Genomic DNA, 22,017 nt, shown 5'->3' with positions numbered 1-22,017 from the left:
TTAAGTCCGAATTTAGTTCGTCCATTAGAAGATTTTTTTCAAATGTTTTGTTGATTTTAATTTTTAGTGCTATCACAAATTTATCTAAAATAAGTGAAATATGTTTGAAATAAGATGTGTGATATCCGTACGTTAATGAAACAGCAACCCAGCAAAAACAGAAAAGACAGATAGAAGTCAACATGCAGTTCCGTTTGGGGATCTAAATATGAAATACAATTAAGTAACAAAAACGATGACTAATTACAGTGTGTATGTATATCGATTTCTAGGACACTAGTTTACAGGCTCCATTTCAATGATCAGAAATAAAATTATGAAAACAATACATTCATCAAGAATTTTGATTATTTCCTTCTTTTTTTTGTTTTTTTAGCTTTTACCTTTATTCGTAATGGACGTTCTTGGCAGACTACCAGGTTTTCCAGGATTGTTTGTGGCCTCTCTCTTCAGTGGAGCATTGAGGTATTATTTTTGTGAATATTTTAAATACACATAAATGCAAGTCGAAAAATAGTTTACCAATTCGTTTAAGTAATACAAGGAGGCTTCAAGATCACATGGGACAATTACGAACGTTAATTTAAAGAAATGCTAGTCCAGTGAAAAAAAAATTATAACATGAGAACTAAAAGTGAGGCATAACAAAGACGCTTATTCTCTAAATGATTGGTATGTCAGACGATTTTATTATGTGGCCAAACGAAATGAACCAGAAAACTAGTCAGTCACGATTTTGAAATAGTATGTAAAGCAGGTAGCGGTGCCACATGGTTTGCTGTTGGGTATGCTGCTCATTTCTCATATATACTGAGAATGGAAACGGGGAATGTGTCAAAGAGCAGAAAACAGCCCAAGGCCACCAATGGGTCTTCAACACAGCGAGAAAATCCCGCACCCGAAGGCTTCAGCTGGCCCCTAAACAAAAATGTGTACTAGTTCAGAGAAAATGGATGTCACACTAAACTCCAAAACATATAGATGAACCAAAATTAAAAAAAAACATACAAGACTAACAAAGGCCAGAGGTTCCTGGCTTGGGACAGGCGCAAAAATGCGTAAGGGTTAAACATGTTTTGTGAATTCTCAACCCTCCCCTATACCTCTAGCCAAAGTAGAATAAACAAACACATAGCAATACGCACAGTAAAACTCGGTTTAAAAGAAGTCTGAGTCCGATGTTAGAATAGCTAAGCAAAATGACAATGATCATCATAAATTAATAAAGGACTACTAGCAATTACTGACATGCCAGCTCCAGACCTCAATTAAACTGATTGAAAGATTATGTCTTCATCATATGAAAATCAAGCACAACCCCTCCAGTTAGGGATTTAGTATCATACCATCATAAAATATACGAGAAAAACATAACCCGTATCATGCCAACAACTGGTTTTAGAATAAATGTATACGTTGATATGCATTTTTAATCATTAGTTTGTTTCGTTATTTTCATTTTCATTTTATTTTTTAATTAATATCTCATTTGACCCTTTTGGTCATTTGCATTGATTATTGCTATCACTTGCGTCTGTAGTCGGCGTCCATTGTCCAAATACTTTTCACATGTTCGTCATCTTTTCTAAAACACTCATTTAATTTAAACCTGCCTTTGCAGGTTTCATTTATTGGAAGTCTTTCACAAATGGTCCTCCTTTCCTTTTGATAAAATTAAAAACATGACAAAACAGCCAATATTGTATTCTAGTGGCCAAAAATCTTCCCCATGTTTTTAGGGATTAGAAATTGGAAGATCCTCCATTAACGATCCTAAGCTAATGCCATTAGAGTGCCAAACAATGCTATATCGGTCGCACATAGTTCGCTTATTAATTTAAATTCAGATTTTCATCTTCTACGTAAAAACTGTATGTCAATTTTAACCAAACTTGTCAAGGGTGGCGAAAGGAATGTTCTCTACAAAGAATACTCATTTGGTTTTTATTGAATGATTAACATAGCCACGAGATACAATTCTGATGTAAATTTTTAAAAGTTTCCACCTGTACAAGGCAAATGGTTTTAAAATTTAATGAATTGATAAGATTGATTGAGAGAAACGCTTTCCAAGGGGGTCTTAATTCAATGTTGATTGAGTCAAGAAAAAAGAAAGTGAGGTACCTAGATACAATTACAGTTTGAAACCTTTAGGAAATCACGTTTTCATCATCACTAAAAAAAACAAGCATAGAAAGATTTTGTATGAAAATTCAACTACAATCTTTCCATTAGATGCAATCTGGATGAAGAACATGGCTGCAGATCAACTTCAATTATTTGTTCTGAAACTTCCATTTTTTTTAAACATTACTTCATAGACAATTAGAAGGGACTTTATGAACAATGATCATGATGAAAAAGTCAATCAAGACGCAGGTACTGTGGCAATGGTAACACATAACTGAAACTGCTTAACCAATGAGAACCAAACTTCGGAGGGAAATGTAATCAAAGTTCTCTATAATAAATGAACCCCTAAGCTAAAATTTTCTCTTTGGCAATTAAGGGGTAAATTAGCCAAATGAGCGATTGAATTCTTTTAAGTTTTATTATTGTCGGTGTATCTCTTTTGAATTTTGAATTATTCGAATTACTAAGGATTTTCTTCCCCAGAAATAAAATGCCTTGCTGTATTTGAAAAAAAACTTTCAGAATTGTGGGATTTCAATGCTCTTCAACTTTGTACTTTATTTGGCCTTTTAACTTTTTTTATTTGAGCGCACTGATTAATCTTTTGTAAACGAAACGTGCGTCTGGGGTACAAAGTTTTAATCCTGGTATCTTTGATGATTTTATTTAGAATCTTGCTTGAGAATGGTGTTTGTTTTACTATGAGCCAATTATCGTATATAAAGATAACCATTTATAAATTTGCTGCCTCCGAAGCTATTTTGCGAAGTGTAAGATTTTCTTCTCGATATAGATCTTTGATCTTCAAAGTTCTAACGATGCCATGTATACCAAAATGCGGTCAGTTTACGAGCTAAAGAAATGTCTGAAGGCGTTTGTATTTAAATCTTTTCTTTTATATTTCAGCACTGTATCTTCTGGTTTGAACTCTCTGTCAGCAGTGGTATTGCAAGATGTAGTCAAAAGTTATTTTGCTCCAGATTTGTCAGAGGAAAAAGCTACAATGGTTTCTAAAATCCTAGGTATTTTGATATAATTTGTCTCATGTGCAGTGGTAAAGTAAACAGAATAGTATATATACATATTGTTTTGATAGTTTGTCGCTCGAGTCTAAAATATTACAGATATGATTATCATAGCGACAATGTCATGGTAATCTTGATAAATTGATCACTGTCTAAAAACAATATATGGTTTAAAATTTAAAATTTAAAAGTCCAATGCAAGTATGTACTTGAATACATATCGAATATTAGGTCAAGATTTATTTGCTCATTGTCACTAAACTGTAATTTAAAGCATGATTACAATGCAAAATATATGATAAAGCAGGTTACATAGACATGTCATCTTTAAATGCATTTTTCACGTGAAGAAAAAAACAATTAAAAATTTGTAAATCGACTTTCCATTGTTTCGAATGAACAGAATTATGATATTGTGATTATCTTAGATTTAGAAAACAAATGTTTCACGAATGAGATTAATTTTGGTCTATTCCTGTACACCTTCGTTTGTTACCTTGATTTGTCTATTTTTAATCGATTTACGAGATTAACATCGATAAAATACTGTAACCTAAATTTACCTATGCTTTGCATGGGGCGTTTTTCTAGTTGTCAACAAATGTACTTCATTTTGCAATCTTGTGAATGTTATGATTGTTCTGGTGTATTCTGCTGCTCTTTGAATTACAAATTAATTCACACAGGGTCTATGTATTTTACGTTTTATTTATTCTACGTCTTTTATGGGATTGGTGCATACAAGTCAGTAAAACAGTAAAAACTGCAGAAAATATTCCTTCGCAATTTTTTTTTACTTTTCCAAAACATTTCGCAGCCCATTTTGAAATTTCTAACAAAATATAATGACATTCCAATAAAATTAAAACCGCACAAGTTATGCAGTCATTATTAAATTCAGATCAAAATTATAACAAACACGAGTAACATGCACAGTGTAACCTAAATTTATCACGTTTGGTTTTGGAACAAGCCTTGTGTATTTTATAGAAATATATCTGATTATGTTGATTTGTTGTTCTTTTCAGTGTTCGTTTTCGGTGTTATCTGTTTGGGATTGACGTACGTAGCATCACTTTTAGGTGGAGTTTTACAGGTGAGAAAATTAGTCATACATATAACCGTTGTAGTGGTTTGGAATAGACGAGAGTTAATACTTTACAAATACATGACGCGCTTCAAACCTGACAGGGGCCTAAAAAGCTTGTCAAATCAGCCTTTTCTAATACAATGTCAAATTTACGTCTTGTTGATATTAATTTTGTTTTATTCAAAATATAAGTAACAAATGATTGATTACTATGCTATTGGTGTATTTGAAGACTAACAGTTCACCAACAGTGTAAATCAAAGTAACATGTATCGCTGCTTTCGGTGTCAGTTCTATAATAAGTATCGGTGAGTGTTAAAATTTCTGACTAAATGCTTTCAAAATCAATTTTGTATACTTACTAGTAGTTCATAACGGAACATTTTCAAGCACAGGGTGCCAATATGACGAACAAAAATGTTCCTTTAAATAATGTTATTTCCTGACTAAATCTGATAGCACCCACTATATAAATTCACTCACCTGCATCTGTTAAAAATGTCATAATGTTAATTTCCCATTTCTAAATTATTGGAAATAAATAGATCATTATAAATGAAAAAAAGGATCATTATGTGTTGTAGGCTGCACTGTCTCTGTTTGGAATGATTGGTGGTCCATTACTTGGACTCTTTATTCTTGGAATGATGTTTCCGTGGTCAAATAAGTGGGTACGTAAAAGTAAGAGTAGAAGGTAAGCTTGGGGCCGACAGTCCACCAGCTGAACTGACCCAGCTTTGAGTTATGTAAGCGTTTGCGGCGTATGCCAATGCTATTTATAGGAATGATAAGTGATTTTCATCATAGAAACTATTGTCATGTGACTTGCACTCCATCATTATCTTCAGACTACTGGTCATCACAATATAATAAAACTCAAGGCTTATGAAACTTAAAATAAAGGCAACAGTAGTATACCGGTGTTCAAAAGTCATAAATCGATTGAGAGAAAACAATTCCGGGTCACAAACTAAACCGAGGGAAACACATCAACCATAAGAGGTAAACAAAGGAACAACAGGAACGCTGAAGTGCAACAAAATCAAACGCCAACATACATAGAAACGAACTATTTGATAACAACTGCCATATTCCTGACTTGGTACAGGACATTTTAAGTTATTGTTTTTATCAAATTTGAAAGCAAATACAAGTATTTTATTTCAATTAAGCAAAATCCGAATCCATCTGCTAACCTTTTCGGAGCACCTGAGATCACCCTCAATTTTTTATGGGTTTGCGTTGTGCGCTCTTTAGTATTCTAAGTTGTGTTTTATAGACTGTTATTTTTCTTTTTTGTCGTTTTTCGTATTTTGCCTTGACGTTGTCAGTTTGTCTTCGACTTATTAGATTGAATTCCCTTTGGTGTCTCCCGCCTCTATTCTCTATAAAAAGTCTGAATTTTTTTTTTTTAACAGTTTGAGTGTTAGTATTTAAGGTTTGGAAGAAATTAGCTTTTTTTTGTATAAATCATTGATTTTGTTGAATAAATATAAGTATTTTGTTCCAAGTAAAGAAATTTCCAAATGTATCCAAATTCTATTAAAAAACTGTCGATAATTCTAGTGTTAATATTTTAGATTTGGAAGACACGATCCCTTATTTTTGTATTCGTCATTCTTTTTGTTGAATATTACATGATAATATATTAGTGCTGTACTCTTGTTTATATTATTATACAATAATTATGAAACCAGAAATTGAAAATGCCAAACTCTGATATAGTATTTACATCGTTGCATATGTGTCCAAGATAATTATTTTCAATAAGAACTATAATTTTATACAGATATTATAATTAACATAAAGTTAGAATTATTCAAGTATTTAAAGTACTGATAAAACACCATGAGTTTGATACAATATACTATATTATAATAACAACCAACTGTTTCTTTATTGCACACGGTGACTTTACTGAGTATATATTTTATAATAACGAAAAAAAGGAGGAAGGGGACAAATTGATTTGTAAACAAACACATCTGGTCACATGGCACAATAGAAAATATGCATAGAATGTTCACAATCTTTTTAGTTGTTCATGTTTGTGTTTACTGATAAGACTATTTGTTGAGCAGAGCATTTTATGTGATTTAAAAGAAGTAAAATGTGTGATTATTCTACAAATGATTGACAGGGAGCATATACAGGATTACTAAGTGGACTTGTGTTTATGTTTTGGATTGGTGTTGGTGCTCAGATACATAAACCAAAGATACCAAAAGCTCCAGTGTATACCACCGACTGCATTTGGAACATTACTACAACTGCTATGTATAACGCATCGACAACTGCTATGCATACTACATCGACAAATGCTATGCATATTACATCGACAACTGCTATGTATAACGCATCGGCAACTGTAGCAGCAACAGCAGATGACAGGTGATATTTATATTTTTTTCGAAGTAAACAAACAATTACAATCTAATGTATGGTGATTATAATGTTATATTCTGTCACTGTGTTTATCAAATTTGTTGGACTGAAATCTAAATTTTCAAACAGCACCATAGTAAAAAGTAAAAACACAAAAATTATCTCCTTAATATCAAATTCACTGGAATATATATAAACTCATCATAGATACCAGAATTAAACTTGTGTACGCCAGACGCGCGTTTTGTCTACATAAGTGACGCTCCAATAAAAAAAAGTTAAATAGGCCAAATAAAGTACGTATGAAGTTGAGGAGCATTGAGGACCCATAATTCTGAGAGGTTTTGCCAAATACAGATAAGGTAATCTATTCCAGGGGTATTTTTCTTTTATTTCGAAAAATTCAAAGTTTAATTTATAAGTATGACCATATCAATGATAATTCCTGTCAACACAGAAGCTCTGACTACTATGTAAGAGATGTAAGCGCTCATTGAAATGTTGGTTATTGAGTGAGAGAACATCATCAATATATTTGAAAGTGACATTAAAGAACTTTTCAAAATGCTTTTTCTTTTTGTCTTAGAGAAAGTTTTGTATGAAATTTGCTTCATGTAAGTATAAAAACAAATCGGTCAGTAGTCTTGGACAAATAGTACCCATTGGAATACCGACTCTCTGCTTAAATTTTGTTGTAGATAAAACATTCCATCATCTTCGGTGTATTTGTTGTGGGAATCCGTGTAGTTCTTCACGAAATGATTTTTGTTCTGACCTAAAACAAGGAATTTGCATCTTCTTTTCCCATTTTTGTAAATAAAAAGTTCTGTTTAATCAGACGATGTAGTCGATCTTTTAATTGATCATGGGGTTAAATTACAGTTGATTAGTTATTTGGGTTAAAATCCAATAAGCCATGATCGATGAAATTACAACAATGGTGGTTAAGTCTTCGAATCCTGTCTCACCATAGTTAATCTATATATTACAGTGATCCACTGCAGAGACTTTATGATTTATCATACATGTGGTACAGTGCGACAGCCGTGTTAACTGTGTGTGGGATTGGTTTGATCGTCAGCTTTATAACAGGTATAAGTCTTTAGCTGTTTTGGTAAAGATTTGTTTTTATCATTTTATATAAACTTCAAACATGGAAGGACAATTTGTTAGATTTTGTCCCCGAAACTGATGAAACGGGCATATGGCGTACTAAATTATAAACCCCGTATGTTTGATGGTTTTTGTATCATGCCTAAATATGTTTTGATCGAACGACGAAACAGCTATTAAGACGTACTTACACTTCTGGAACTCCTTCACCCTAATCATTATTTAGTGGGATTGGTCTTGCTCAATCTTTAGTTGTATGTATTACGCCTTTTTACTCTTTTCCACTCTATCGTTTGTTTGATTGCCGAGCTTTTGAAGTTCTTCTTTTTCACCCTCGTCATATCTATAGTGTTTGAGTCTTCATTCATATTTTTTTCTAAATTGGACAATTTCTTCCAAGATATAGGTTTAGAAAAGTAGATGTAATGGACAGAGGATGAAGAACAACATGTTGCTATATCTACTAATAAAACTAAGAGCTTGCAGAGCATTTTAAATATTTGAAATTTAAGGTGGATCATCACAATATATTTCCTCAGATATAATTTTCTCATAGTTTGCCAAAATGTAGATTTTACCATGCTTTTTTTTTCAAAAATATAATAAAAAGTAATGGGTCACCGTGCTATTTTTCAAGCTACAAGCTGAGAAATATTGCATATTTTACATTTTTGCATAAATTATTCATGAAAAAATAAATTCATGAGATTGATTTTTGAAATAAAATATGAGATGATAGGTTTTACAATCTACTTTAAGAAAATAAAAAGGAAATATGGTGTCACCGAACTTGTTTTCTTGCTATAAGTAAAAAAATGAAAATTTCATTAACATTTCTTTATAAAATGTTTACTATAAGAGTTATCTACCCTAATATTGCTAAGTAGAAAATTGAATCAATTGTTTTAAATAAACAGTTTTACACATTAATTGCCAATATGTCTCAACTTGCAGATTTAAGCAAAGAACTAGACCGATTGTGTACTGCTATTTTACAATTTAAGATGGCGGTATACACTTAATCTATCTTAAAAGGTCACGAATGGAGAAATGTTGCATCTCACTTATAAAAAAGATTGGCACGGATTTTCCGTGATTTCATCTGAAATGAAAATGAGTGGCGACATATTGTATCGTGGTTGAATTAGTTTCTAGTGATTTTGTGACGATATGAAGACAAACTTGATCTTTCTTTTTCAATGATCTGCAAAAAGAGTGTGTTCCATCTATTTGACGTCATCTTGCAGTTTCGTTCACAGCGAATTTTAATAAAAGCTACGAAACTATCTATATAAAAAAATGATTAGCCGTTTATGAAAAGTATAAATCGGCTAAGAATTAGAGAGAGAAATATATGTTACATATTCACTTAAAACAGACAAACAGTTATTATATGTTAATGGTTTTGAACTTTACATTTAAACAGGTCCCACAAGAGCTGAGGATCTAGACCCTAAACTAATATGTCCATTGTTCGATATTTTATTTCCGTATCTACCAGAGAAAATAAAGAAGCCAATGCGGTTTGGTGTAAACCATAAAGGGGTATGTTCAATTCATGAATTAAATGTAGAATTGCACGTTCTTTTTGTTTTACAAATGCTATAGAATGCTGAAAAAGTATAAAAAATAGCAATACAGAATTAATCAAATTAATATCTACAATCTTTTCTCTGCATTTTTATATGGTAAATAAAGGCAACAGTAGTATACCGCTGTTCAATAGTCATAATTCGATTAAGCAAAACCAAATCCGGGTAACAAACTAAAACCGAGTGAAACACGTCAACTATAAGAGGAAAACTACGGAACAACAGAAACACTGAACTACAACAAAAGCAAACGCCAACATACATAGAAGCGGACTGTAGATAACAACTGCCATATTCCTGACTTGGTACCGGACATTTTAAGAAAAAATGGTGGGTTGAAACTGGTTTTATGGCTAGCCAAACCTCCCGCTTATATGGCAATGTTAAAAATACCGCTAAAATGACAAACCTACGTGACAGGAATACAGTACAAACAAACACAAGAACACTCAGCACAGAGAAATACATAAATAAATAATATAATAGTGCATTACAACATGTAAACCGCAGAATAACGACGGACACCTCAGAACACCACAAACGAAATATAAACTGCGCTTCACATAAATTGATCAACGTCACAAAAAGTGACGTATTTTTTTGTGACGTTTATATTATCACAGGTAAATTTCTAAAAATAAAATAGATTTGTTTCATTCATTGACACGTACAAGAATATTAAATTGTGATTGAGTTTGTAATGGTGTTATGTTATGTATTTTCTAACCATGACAAGAATATTAAAATGGAATTGTGTTTGTAATGGTGTTATTATTTGTATTTTCTAACCATGTCGGTGTTTCTTCTAAATCAAAACTGTGTATAAACGAAAAAATCCTTTGCATATAGTTGCATTAAACTTAAAATCATATAAATGAAGTAGCTGATTTTTTATCTTAACTTTTACATACATATAGAAAATAAAAATAAAAAAACTGTAATATAATGCAAGATCATGTAAGACCAAACAGTAAACACACATGAAAACAAACAACATAAAACAAAAACCCTGTAGACGAACTACGAGTAACTCGACTATACTGACAAATAAGACATATGTGAAATGTACCTAAAATACAGAATTCAAACCAGAACGAAATAAACAGACAACAACTTAGCACAAAATGACCCAAATGACCCACCGGACCCACACGTATAAGAAAGTAACAACAAAATGGCCGAAAGCGGGATAAATAAATACCGAACCATGTCGTCTCCAACAGCGAACACAAATCATAACAAAATATCTAACCGAACTTACAAAAGAAACATCATAACTAAATACATGAATTAAAATTGCATTTCATTTACTTTTCGTCAATGTAAGGAATTTTTTTTAATTTTCTTTTAACATTACAAATATTCTATTTACGCAGAGAAATTGGAGCCATTTATAATAAGGAGTTCCTAAGTTATTTTTATTGAAATGAGAAAAGGAAGAAAAAGATAGCAAATACTCTTTACACATTTAGTGACATACATTTATTAATTTCGTTATTTTCTGTCAGTTTTATCAACTTTTCATAATTGTTAATTCATGAAGCCATAAATATGGAACATAAATGTCTGTAGCATGACAGAGTTTTGTACCTTCATTAATAGGATAATTCCATGTTTAGTATTACTAGTCTTATTATCTGATATTTGAAATACGTTAGGGATTTATAATTCAAGTCTTATTACAGGCTCGTCATATTCCTGCATCTGATTCTGAGGCTCCACTTAAGAAGAGTTCAACAAATCAATTAGACTCCACCAGTAGTACCAATATCCTTGATAAGTCAAATGGAGATCTAAACACCTTTGATAAGTCAAACGGAGAAATCAATTGTACATTTGAAGATGAAAATGACAAACCAAACAATAAAACAAATGGTGCCAATAACATACCACCGTCATACGATGAAGTTTTAGAAAGTGATACTAGACCTGCAGTGGCAGTCAATGATACAGAACACATAACTAAGCTTTGAAAACTTTGAAGTGTCTCACCCATGTTATTCTAAAAATTTTAAATTTTGTTTTCACTATATATAATGAAATACATAATTTGTTTTTAAATATGAACATTTTTAAATATGTATATATGTTTTTTGGACGTAATGCAAACAACTATCACGCAATCCTCTATTATGTGTTCCTGTACAAACCTTGAAAAGATAGTTTCCGTATTTATACGTCTTGGTAATTACCCCTTGTTTACTTTTTTTTATTTCAATGGTACTTGTAAAAGAAAGATACAAAAATATTGGAGCAAAATAAATAGGGTACACGGACAATCTTTAACTGCTTTATTCATATATGCATTCGCTTTAAGAGTATTTACATGACTTTAATGAAATTACGGGCGTGTATTTGATTATTATGTAGTCAAAATTGCCATTATCAACTTATTCAGAACATGATGTAATTATTTGGAAGTATTTAGTAGTTTCATCAAGTTCAATTACAATTTTCCGTTTGTCGTTAACTCAGTTGTGTTACTTTTGGACAAATTTTAATCAATTTTATGTATGTTGCTGTGAGTTGTTGTATAACAGTTTGATTGTTTCATTGAGGTACATTGTAGGACGTTGTTGTTTACACTTTAAATACATATATATTTGCTGATTGCAGAAATAGTCGCGCAAGCGGCAAAAACAGTAAAAAAAAAAGGTTAAATTAAGGCGATAGTAGTTTACCGATGTTCAAAAACGTGCAAAAATTGTTAAAAAGTACGGGAAAAAATTTAAAGTGCACTTTTGTTACCGAAAGATTACACACCACATAACTTATGCCATTTTATATCAGTCTAAATGTCATGCACGCGTACATTCTAGTTGTTACGTGAGAAAACTCAATGCTATCTTTTTTCTTAAGTGTATTTCAAGAAATAAAATCAATTTCATAAAAAAAGAACGAGCCTAACAGTGACTAGGTTTGACCCAAGCCCTGATAAAAATAAAATGAAACATGATGCGAGAAATATAAAATTAAAATATACTAACAAATTTTTATGGCTTCATTAGTTGCGCGATAAGTCTCAAGACAGTGTCATTGAAATCCTTCCACGTATTTAGAAGCCGTTGTGAACGGACGAACAAACTGACAGAATGCTCGTTGCTAATTCTGATTTTTGATTTCATTTTCAATATTGCTAATTCTAGTACTTGCATATGGTGAATATATATCTATCAGATGATACTTGAATATCCTATTATTATTTCCTTGATATATAGGGTTGCTGCTTACATGAAAGCTCCATGGTAAATCAATACTTCTAAATTGTTAATTTGAAGTCACATCTTTGAAACGCCATCGCGACTCGGTTTTCTGTTTCGGAATATCGATCTATGTCATAGATTACCCTACATATATGTTCCTTTAGTCGGAGCCCAAATCCAACCTTCCTTTCCTGCACTATAATTTATCATTCAGTATTAACTTATCGCCAGAGGTAAGCTTGATATTAAATATTATCACTGGTGTCAATAGTGTAGCAGAAGCTGTCTGTTCATGCGGGAGAACCAGAGTTAACACTGAGTATTTACTTTTTATACTTTTAATTCTTTTTACTATGTTTTTATATCTCTTTCTTTGACATGAATTTTATATTGTCCCCTTGGTTTGGGAAATCTCAGCTGTATGATTATACTATGTTAAAATTTGTGAATGTATTATATTGTAAATCTTGATGAATTAAGCATCTTTTTTTTTACTATGTTTCGATCGTCTTCTCTTTTTCAATAAAAACATGTAATTTACAGCGTCTTGATTGGTTTAAACATTATTTTACAGCGACTTGATTGGTTTAAATTCTGCATAATGATGGAAACAAACTACCAGTGACATACACAATAGACAAACACAAATACTGTTATACTGTATGACGGTCTGGATTGGGTTTACCGAATAGAGAATAATGGGCAAAAAATGCAGAATAAAGGGCAATAAAAATAAAGAATAGAGAAGAATAGGCCAAAACATTCGAATAGAGAATAATGGGGTGTTAAAATATAAAGAATAGAGAATAATGGGGTGTTATAATATAAAGAATAGAGAACAATGGGGTGTTAAAATATAAAGAATAGAGAATAATGGGGTGTTATAATATAAAGAATAGAGAATAATGGGGTGTTAAAATATAAAGAATAGAGAAAAAATACCTAAAATATTAAAGATTACAGAAATAACAGAAATAAAGGACCCTCATCCAGACCCTCCTGTATCTTAGCAATTGTATTCACTTGCCAGTGTGGGTTATCTTTCTGGATCGACCTTCACCACGACCATGCATAGCCAAATGTTTAGACCGCCTGCAGTTGGTAGCAGATAGAAGGCAGACATCAGGCTGTTGTTTTTTCTCTTTTGAATTGTTTCACCCTTTGTTTTTCCGTGGCCTTCTAAAGCTTATTAAAAGGGAAGGTTTTTTAATAAAAGGCCTTACGGTGACATATAGTTACCTACATCTACTACGTTTGAAATCTGGTGTATAGTTCGAGTGTATAGGCTAGTGACAAGTATAAACCTAACATGAGATGAGAATGTAAAAGGTCACTGAAAGTTTCACCTTTTAAAACCCCGAATCTGCCACAATAGAAATGTCAATCCTTTCTAGAAAACACGATGAGGTGGTGTACAAAAGAAAATAGTAAACTTGATATAAAAAATGTCTTTCATGATGAGCTTAACTGTTTTGCACATTTCCAGCTTCAGACTGCATTAAGTATAGGTTTTTCCCTGTACAATACTCTTTTACATGTTTAATATCCATCGATATTTGTCCGAAATTTATGTTTTTGAAGATATTTATGTAGGAATAGTCAATAACACATAACATAACTGGCATAATCTTGATTAATATAATGTCATTGGCTGAAACAGTGTTGTTACTAAACTGAAGCATGACAAAAACAGTTCATATACTAGTTATAAAAGAGAGGCGAAAACTACCAAAGGGACATTCGAACTCATAAGTCGAAAATAAACTGACAATGCCATGACAAAAAAAAAACGATAAAAAACCAAAAGACAAACAACAGTATACAAAACACAACAATGTGAACTAAGGCTGAGCAACATGAACACCTCCAAAAAGGGCAGAGAGGGAGGGGGGTCGCAGGTGCTCCGGAAAGGGAAAGCAGATCCTGTTCCATATGTGGCACCCGTCGTGTTAACATAAGATAAAGCATAGAAATAAGGAAAAACACCTCAAGCACTAAGATGCATTTTCCTTTATTCATGCATTATAATACCATAGAAAAATAATATATTAAAGAAACATATCGTTCATTGAGGTTCCTTACCTTTCATTATATATTGCTGGAAGATCTTCAATGATTCGGAAAGCTCAAACTGAACAGAAAGATCAAGACAACTTCTACCGCCAACTTCAAAATATCTTTCTGAATCTCTTGTATTAAAATGTACGTATTGTAAGAAGAAAGAATTTCTGCATAGCTATTTAAGCACTTTGAATTTGCTTTACACCAACTATTGTGTCATCATTCTTTAATACGGTTTTATTTTTAAAAAAAAATCAATTGTGCTTTTGTTTTCTGTAATGCCGATTTTATAAAGTTGAAGACTATTTCTAGATTAACTGTTGTATGTTTTCGTGAATATGTACCTCCTATTAATGTCGATTTTATCGAGTTGATGCCTGTTTCTTGTTATTGTGTACTTTCTGCTAATCCAGTGCTTGAGATAATAAGGTGTGTTAAAAGTGCTGAAAGATCTTTTTAACTGCATCATATGTTGACTCTTTATTTCAAAGTTTAAATCTACATTGACTTTCTTTATTGATCGTGATCAGAATCCAAATAACGTATAAATTAGCAACTATAGGTCACCGTATGTTTTTCAACGATGATCAAAACCCCATCAACATGGCAAGCTATAAAAGGCGCCAAGATGACAATTTAATACAAATTCATACGTGAAAACTTACGGAATCGTATTAGGGCCATCCTTTTTTATTAATTTTTCTCAAATTGTCGACTTTAATCTTGGAATTATCAACTTATATCTTGGAATTTCAAGCTTTAATCTTGGAATTATCAACTTTAATCTTGGAATTATCAACTTTAATCTTGGAATTTCAAACTTTAATCTTGGAATTATCAACTTTAATCTAGGAATTATCAACATTAAACTTGGAAATTCCAACTTTTATATTGATAATTCCAAGATTAAAGTTGATAATTCCAAGATTAATTTTTGATAATTCTAAGATTTGAGTTGGAAATTCCAAGATTAAAGTTGATAAATCCAAGATTAATGTTGATAATTCCAAGATTAAGGTGAGGGGGTAAATTCGAATTGTTTTGGTAGTGGTGTGCTATGTTTGTCTAAAACAATGTACCCATTTTTATATAATATTAACTTATATTTGGTACCTTTATTTATATATAAAAATTGTGACCCGCCATGACATTTCCAGGCTTATGGAGGTAGAACGTCATTTTTAGAAAAATTATAAACATGATAAATATCGAGATTCAATGGAATACGTATGTGTGAAGAAGAGATAAACACTTTCCTTGGCTTCTTTTTTTGCGGACGCCGAACAATACATCATATATAAGTTTTGAAGATTTTTACTTTATCGTTTGAAGTAAAAAATATTTGAATCTACATTTTAAATTGATACAAAAAAAAAATCAAAATTCTCTGTTCTATAGATTTTCCTTCATATATGGAGTCTGAAAATTTTCCATAATAAATGCACCGTATCAAATGCATATAAGAGAACACCTACTTATAAACTGTTACGCGTCGCATACTATGTATAGAGACATGCATAATAAATCTAAATTAAAAGACAAATTTAAAGAAAGGAATTCTTAAGACTTACTTTCACAAATTTTAAACTAACTTCATTTCAACAAGTTTAAAGTACATGTTCTAAAATAGAGCTTCAAAAAAATCAAAATTCTCTGCTCTATAGATTTTCTTTCATAAATGGAGTCTGAAATATATCCATAATAAATGCACCGTATCAAATCATATATGAGAACACCTACTTATAAACTGTTAATCGTCGCATACTATGTATAGAGACGTGCATGATAAATCTAAATTAAAAGACAATTTAAAAAAAGGAATTCTTATAGCTTACTTTGACAAATTTTAAACTAACTTCATTTCAACAAGTTTAAATTGCATGTTCTAAAATAGAGCTAAGAATTGTTTGTATTGTAGTAAATTTATTTCTTTGAACTTTTATTCAAATACGCTATTAAACATTACTAAGCGCCAATAAATTCAATGATTTTGTATTTTATAAATTAGTGCCTTCACTAAATAAAAGTCGTCATAGAACAGTCTCATTTTCATGCCGGTATTCGAAATGACTCGTTTCGTTGCTATTACAACAAATATGTCGTAATAACATGACAGAGAGTTTTGTTTCGGAATATTCTAGATAAATATACAAAAAGCGAATTTTAGACAATGTACCCTCTATAGCCTGGAAGTGGCTAGTCACGTATAGTTAACGGCGTTTTTCTCACAATGACGTTCTACCTCCACAAGTCTGGATATGTCGTGGCTAGTCACATATGTAAATATATACAAAGAATGACCTTTACTTGTGTACAATATTTTTTTGAAAATATAAAGTCCCTGATTGATTCAAATACCACAATTGGCCATTAATATAAGATTTCCATAACATATTTATAAAAGATATGTAGAACATACCCCAAATCAATATAAAATTATGAAAGAACTATGCATATCAATATAGAATGTCATTAAAAAGTAGCGTCATAAATATAAAATCTCGCAAAATTATGGACAATATTTTTGGCATATCCACGTATACCCATTATTAGGAAGTTACAGCCCCCCTTTCATGGATATTAGACTACTTGAAACTATACAAGACTTTAGATACACATCTATTTTTCTGTAACATTTTACAAAATGTAGCCGAGAAAATAATTAAAATTAGATTAAGTATACGGAGAAACACAATAAACTATGGACTAGAAGTAAAATATCAGTCATTTTTAAGATTAAAGTTGATAATTCCAAGATTAAGTTGGAATTTCCTAGTTTAATGTTGATAATTCCAAGATTTAAGTCGGAAATTCCGAGATTTAAGTTGGAAATTCCAAGATAAAAGTTGATAATTCCAAGATTTAAGTTGGAAATTCCAAGATTAAAGTTGATAATTCCAAGATTAATGTTGATAATTACAAGTTTAATTTAGATTTATTATGCATGTCTCTATACATAGTATGCGACGCGTAACAGTTTATAAGTAGGTGTTCTCTTATATGCATTTGATACGGTGCATTTATTATGGATAAATTTCAGACTCCGTATATGAAAGAAAATCTATAGAACAGAGAGTTTTGATTTTTTTTTTTGTATCAATTTAAAATGTAGATTCAAATATTTTTTACTTCAAACGATAAAGTAAAACTTCTTCAAAATTTATATATGATGTATTGTTCGGCGTCCGCAAAAAAGAAGCCAAGGAAAGTGTTTATCTCTTCTTCATAAATACGTATTCCATTGAATCTCGATATTTATCATGTTTATAATTTTTCTAAAAATGACGTTCTACCTCCATAAGCCTGGAAATGTCATGGCGGGTCAAAATTTTTATATATAAATAAAGGTACCAAATATTAGTTAATATTATATAAAAATGGGTACATTGTTTTAGACAAACATAGCACACCACTACCAAAAAAATTCGAAGTTACCCCCTCCCCTTAATCTTGGAATTATCAACATTAATCTTGGATTGATCAACTTTAATCTTAGAATTTCCAACTTAAATCTTGGAATTATCAAAAATTAATCTTAGAATTATCAACTTTAATCTTGGAATTATCAATATTAAAGTTGGAATTTCCAAGTTTAATATTGATAATTCCTAGATTAAAGATGATAATTCCAAGATTAAGTTGGAATTTCCAAGTTTAATGTTGATAATTCCAAGATTTAAGTTAGAAATTCCAAGATTAAAGTTGATAATTCCAAGATTTAAGTTGGAAATTCCAAGATTAAAGTTGATAATTCCAAGATTAATGCTGATAATTCCAAGATTAAAGATGATAATTCCAAGATTAAAGTTGATAATCCCAAGATAAAAGTTGATAATTCCAAGATTAAAGCTGAGAATTCCAAGATTAAAGTTGATAATTCCAAGATTAAAGTCGACAATTTGAAAAAAAATAAATAAAAAGGATGGCCCTAATACGCTTCCGTAAAAAACTAACTTCATGTAAAAATATTAAACGAAATGCAAAGATGATATACAGGAACAAACGACAACCACTGAATTACAAGCTTCTGACTTGGAACATGCACATACAGGATATAGCAGGTTAAACATGTTTCCCGGCGCCCAACCCTCTCCTAACCTGGAACAGTAATGTAACAGCACAACATTAGATAAAATTAGCATTGAAAAATCAGTTAAAAAGGGCTTAACTTATCAGATAGATTCAAAGCACAAAAACAACTGATAAAAACACGAAAGACATAAAGTACAGATTCGAGAGTACTTGCAGTTGCTGGAAGCTAGTTCAAAGCCATAAACAACTAATAATGTAAGCATGTATCTAAGACCAACATATCAATCAGAACACATCCAAAATCTAATGAATTTAGTGTAAAGACGTCATTAACAGTCAGAGAAAAACATAATTTTGTGCAATGCCAAAATATATAGGTATCGAGCATTCTGTGGTATGGTATTATTGAGTATTGATTATTGGATACCATAAAACAAGTTTATTAGTTCGGCAAACAGTTCTCATTGTTTTTGCCAAAACATTCCGAAATTGATATGTCATAGGTACATCAAGAAATAATCTGGATCATAAAAGGTCAAATAAGAGAGGCAAATTATTAATTGAGCTCTGTAAAGAAACTGGACTAAGAATATTGAATGGTAGAACTATTGGTGATCTACTTGGTACATATACCTGTATAAAATATAATGGTTCTAGTGTTGTTCATTATGCAGTTGCATCTGCAAATTTATTACATGTTTATGCCATAAGTAGTTTTACCGTGCATCCCTTTATTAACATGATTATCAGATCATAGTACAATAAGCTGCACCTTATTAACTTCTTTTTATGATAATTAAATACCCAACAAGCATATTTAGAGCTACTCCCGGGTATTTATGGGATTTAGAGGCAACTAATCGTAACTCTACACTCGAAATACAGAATACGAATTCTTAAATCAAAATGCAAGAATTTCTGTGTAGAGAAAATATTAAAATTGTAATGAAGCTGTAAATGATCTAAACACAATTCTTCAAGGAACAGCTTAGGCCTCTGCCAAATTTATTTAGAGTGCGTATTAAAAACAAACAAGTAAACAAAGAAAAGCCTGGTTTTCAGGGTCCTGTGAAGACTTATATAAAACTGTTAAGCAATTTGCATTTCTTATAAATAAATTTCCATTTAATGGAGCTTACAGAAAAGAATACTACTCTCGTCGCTCAAAATAAAGGCGAAAATGTAAAGAAGAATAAACATATACAAAATAAATATAATCATATCTATCCAGCAAAATCAATACTGACCCAAAATCAAAATAAAAAATTAAACTTCTTTCATATATTTTATAAACAAAATATAAGACCCTCATATGTTGATCAATGCAAATCCAAATGTGATAGATCAACATTATGTAAGTTAAGGATAAGTACTCATACTTCATCTGTTGAAAGAGGGCGATATTTTAATATACCAAAGCAGAGTAGGATATGTCTTCGCTGCAACAATGGAGACATTGAAGATGAAATACATTTTCTTTTAAAATGATATACCTATAAATAATTTAGTGATAACCTCATTTAAAAATGAAATAATGTTCTATTGAACAACAAATTACTTTCTTTATCATATAACTTCGCATATATCAATTCTAAATAGTAATTCCCCAACAGTATTAAAATTGTTGTGAATTACTTGAATGAATGCTTGTTGGTAAGCAACTCATTGTCAAAGGTACTTGATTTTTATTTTTTATTTCTTAGTCATACTTATCCACTGTCATTCCTTCATTGTATATATATTATTGTAGTTTGTCTGTATTTTGTTGCCATAACCAATTATTGTTAATGTGTTAACTTAGTGCTAATAAAGTTATCTTCTCTTCTCTTATCTTATGTCTGAGGAAATATAATTTAAACCAAGAATTTGTATAGTATACTATACAAATCCTTGTTTAAACCCAACAGAAAATATAAAAAATTAAAATCATAAAAATCACAAAAATACCGGATGACTTTTTTTTATATAGCCACAGTTCCGTTATTACCACTAAACTTTACTTAATATAACAATTAATGTTTCCTTAAAAGAAGAGGCAATATGCTTTAACAGAACTTTTAATCACATCTGTCATCGATATTGTGAGAAATAAAGGCAACAGTAGTATACCGCTGTTCAAAAGTCATAAATCGATTGAGAGAAAACAAATCCGGGTTACAAACTAAAACCGAGGGAAACACATAAACTATAAGAGGAAAACAACGGAACAACAGAAACACTGAACTGCAACAAAAAACAAACGCCAACATTCATAGAAACGAACTTTTTGATAACAAATGCCATATTCCTGACTTGGTACATGATATTTTACGAAAAAATGGTGGGTTAAACCTGGTTTTATGTCTAGCCAATTCTCCCATTTATATGGCAATGTTAAAAAATATCGCTAAAATGACAACACTACGTGACAGGAATACAGCACAAACAAACGCAAGAACACTCAGCACAGAGAAACGCACAAATTAATAATATAATAGTACATTACAACATGTAAACCGCAGAATAACAACGAACATCTTCCATTAACGACAGCACAGCACACCACAATAAGTGACGTATATATAATCTTGAAATTTATACAATTTTTTCACAATACTAGCCCAAACAATTATCATGATTATGACAGTATAGAAAGGCTATTTTAAATTAATGCTGTGACGACGTCATAATTATTAGGACTAACACAATACTTTATCCATGGAAAATGGAAATGACCTCGACTATACTGACAAATAAGACATATGTGAAATGTACCGAAAATACAGAATTCAAACCACAAACGATAAGACATAACACAACCCACAAAAGAAATAACATAACTAAATACTTGATTGTTGGATGTATAAATACCGAGACACGTCATATAGCAATGCAAATTCAATCTCGGCAAAACAGTCATATTCGGGAATAGGTCACGTTCGGTACTTAGCAGACAGACGACATCGATCTTAAACCACAATCTAAGACGTAGTAAAATGTCGTTAGTTAGTTTAGACACAGACACATCGTATAGATCAATCAATTCGTGATGGTGACCATAAAATTTCTGATGTGTCTCGTAGCACAATACCATGCCAACAAATTTAAAACAGTACAAGTGTGCTCTGCCGTAACAACTTTCGACATTTAGCACACTCCCGAGAATCTATGACAAAAATTTTCGGTCGATTCAGGTAAATCGAAAATATGTGATGATGACAAAATATTTAAGCAACCCCCAAAAATTGCTGGGGAACGGTAGCATAATACTAGGGCAACAAATTAATAACACCAAAGTTGTGCTCTTCCGTAAAACTTTTCGGTATTTAGCAAAAGTCGGAGAAAATGATCAAACTCCATGACGTTAGCGAGAAGTGTCATTTTTATACTAACACTACAGGGAG

General features: G+C 31.3%; 1 protein-coding gene across 8 annotated transcripts in view; it reads left to right on the top strand.

Annotated features, from left to right (window-relative positions):
- LOC127709840 (sodium-dependent multivitamin transporter-like) overlaps positions 1–22,017 on the top strand; it is a 50,553-nt gene that overhangs the window by 17,769 nt on the left and 10,767 nt on the right. Inside the window, exons 8-15 of one of the 8 annotated variants that reach the window (XM_052215502.1) lie at positions 377–465; positions 3,040–3,155; positions 4,187–4,254; positions 4,833–4,919; positions 6,389–6,639; positions 7,625–7,725; positions 9,173–9,291; positions 11,024–13,081. In XM_052215502.1, coding sequence (XP_052071462.1) covers positions 377–465; positions 3,040–3,155; positions 4,187–4,254; positions 4,833–4,919; positions 6,389–6,639; positions 7,625–7,725; positions 9,173–9,291; positions 11,024–11,311 — 1,119 coding nt within the window. In that variant the 3' untranslated portion in view covers positions 11,312–13,081. Of the gene's footprint in view, positions 1–376; positions 466–3,039; positions 3,156–4,186; positions 4,255–4,832; positions 4,920–6,388; positions 6,640–7,624; positions 7,726–9,172; positions 9,292–11,023; positions 13,082–22,017 lie in introns of those variants that run through there. The other 7 variants (XM_052215503.1, XM_052215504.1, XM_052215505.1 and 4 more) reach the window with 7 other exon arrangements.

This window comes from Mytilus californianus, unplaced genomic scaffold (assembly GCF_021869535.1).
Source record: "Mytilus californianus isolate M0D057914Y unplaced genomic scaffold, xbMytCali1.0.p SCAF_7, whole genome shotgun sequence".
Classification (NCBI taxonomy): domain Eukaryota; kingdom Metazoa; phylum Mollusca; class Bivalvia; order Mytilida; family Mytilidae; genus Mytilus; species Mytilus californianus.
Note: the sequence above shows the minus strand (reverse complement) of the source record. Positions and strands in the feature narration are given on the sequence as shown.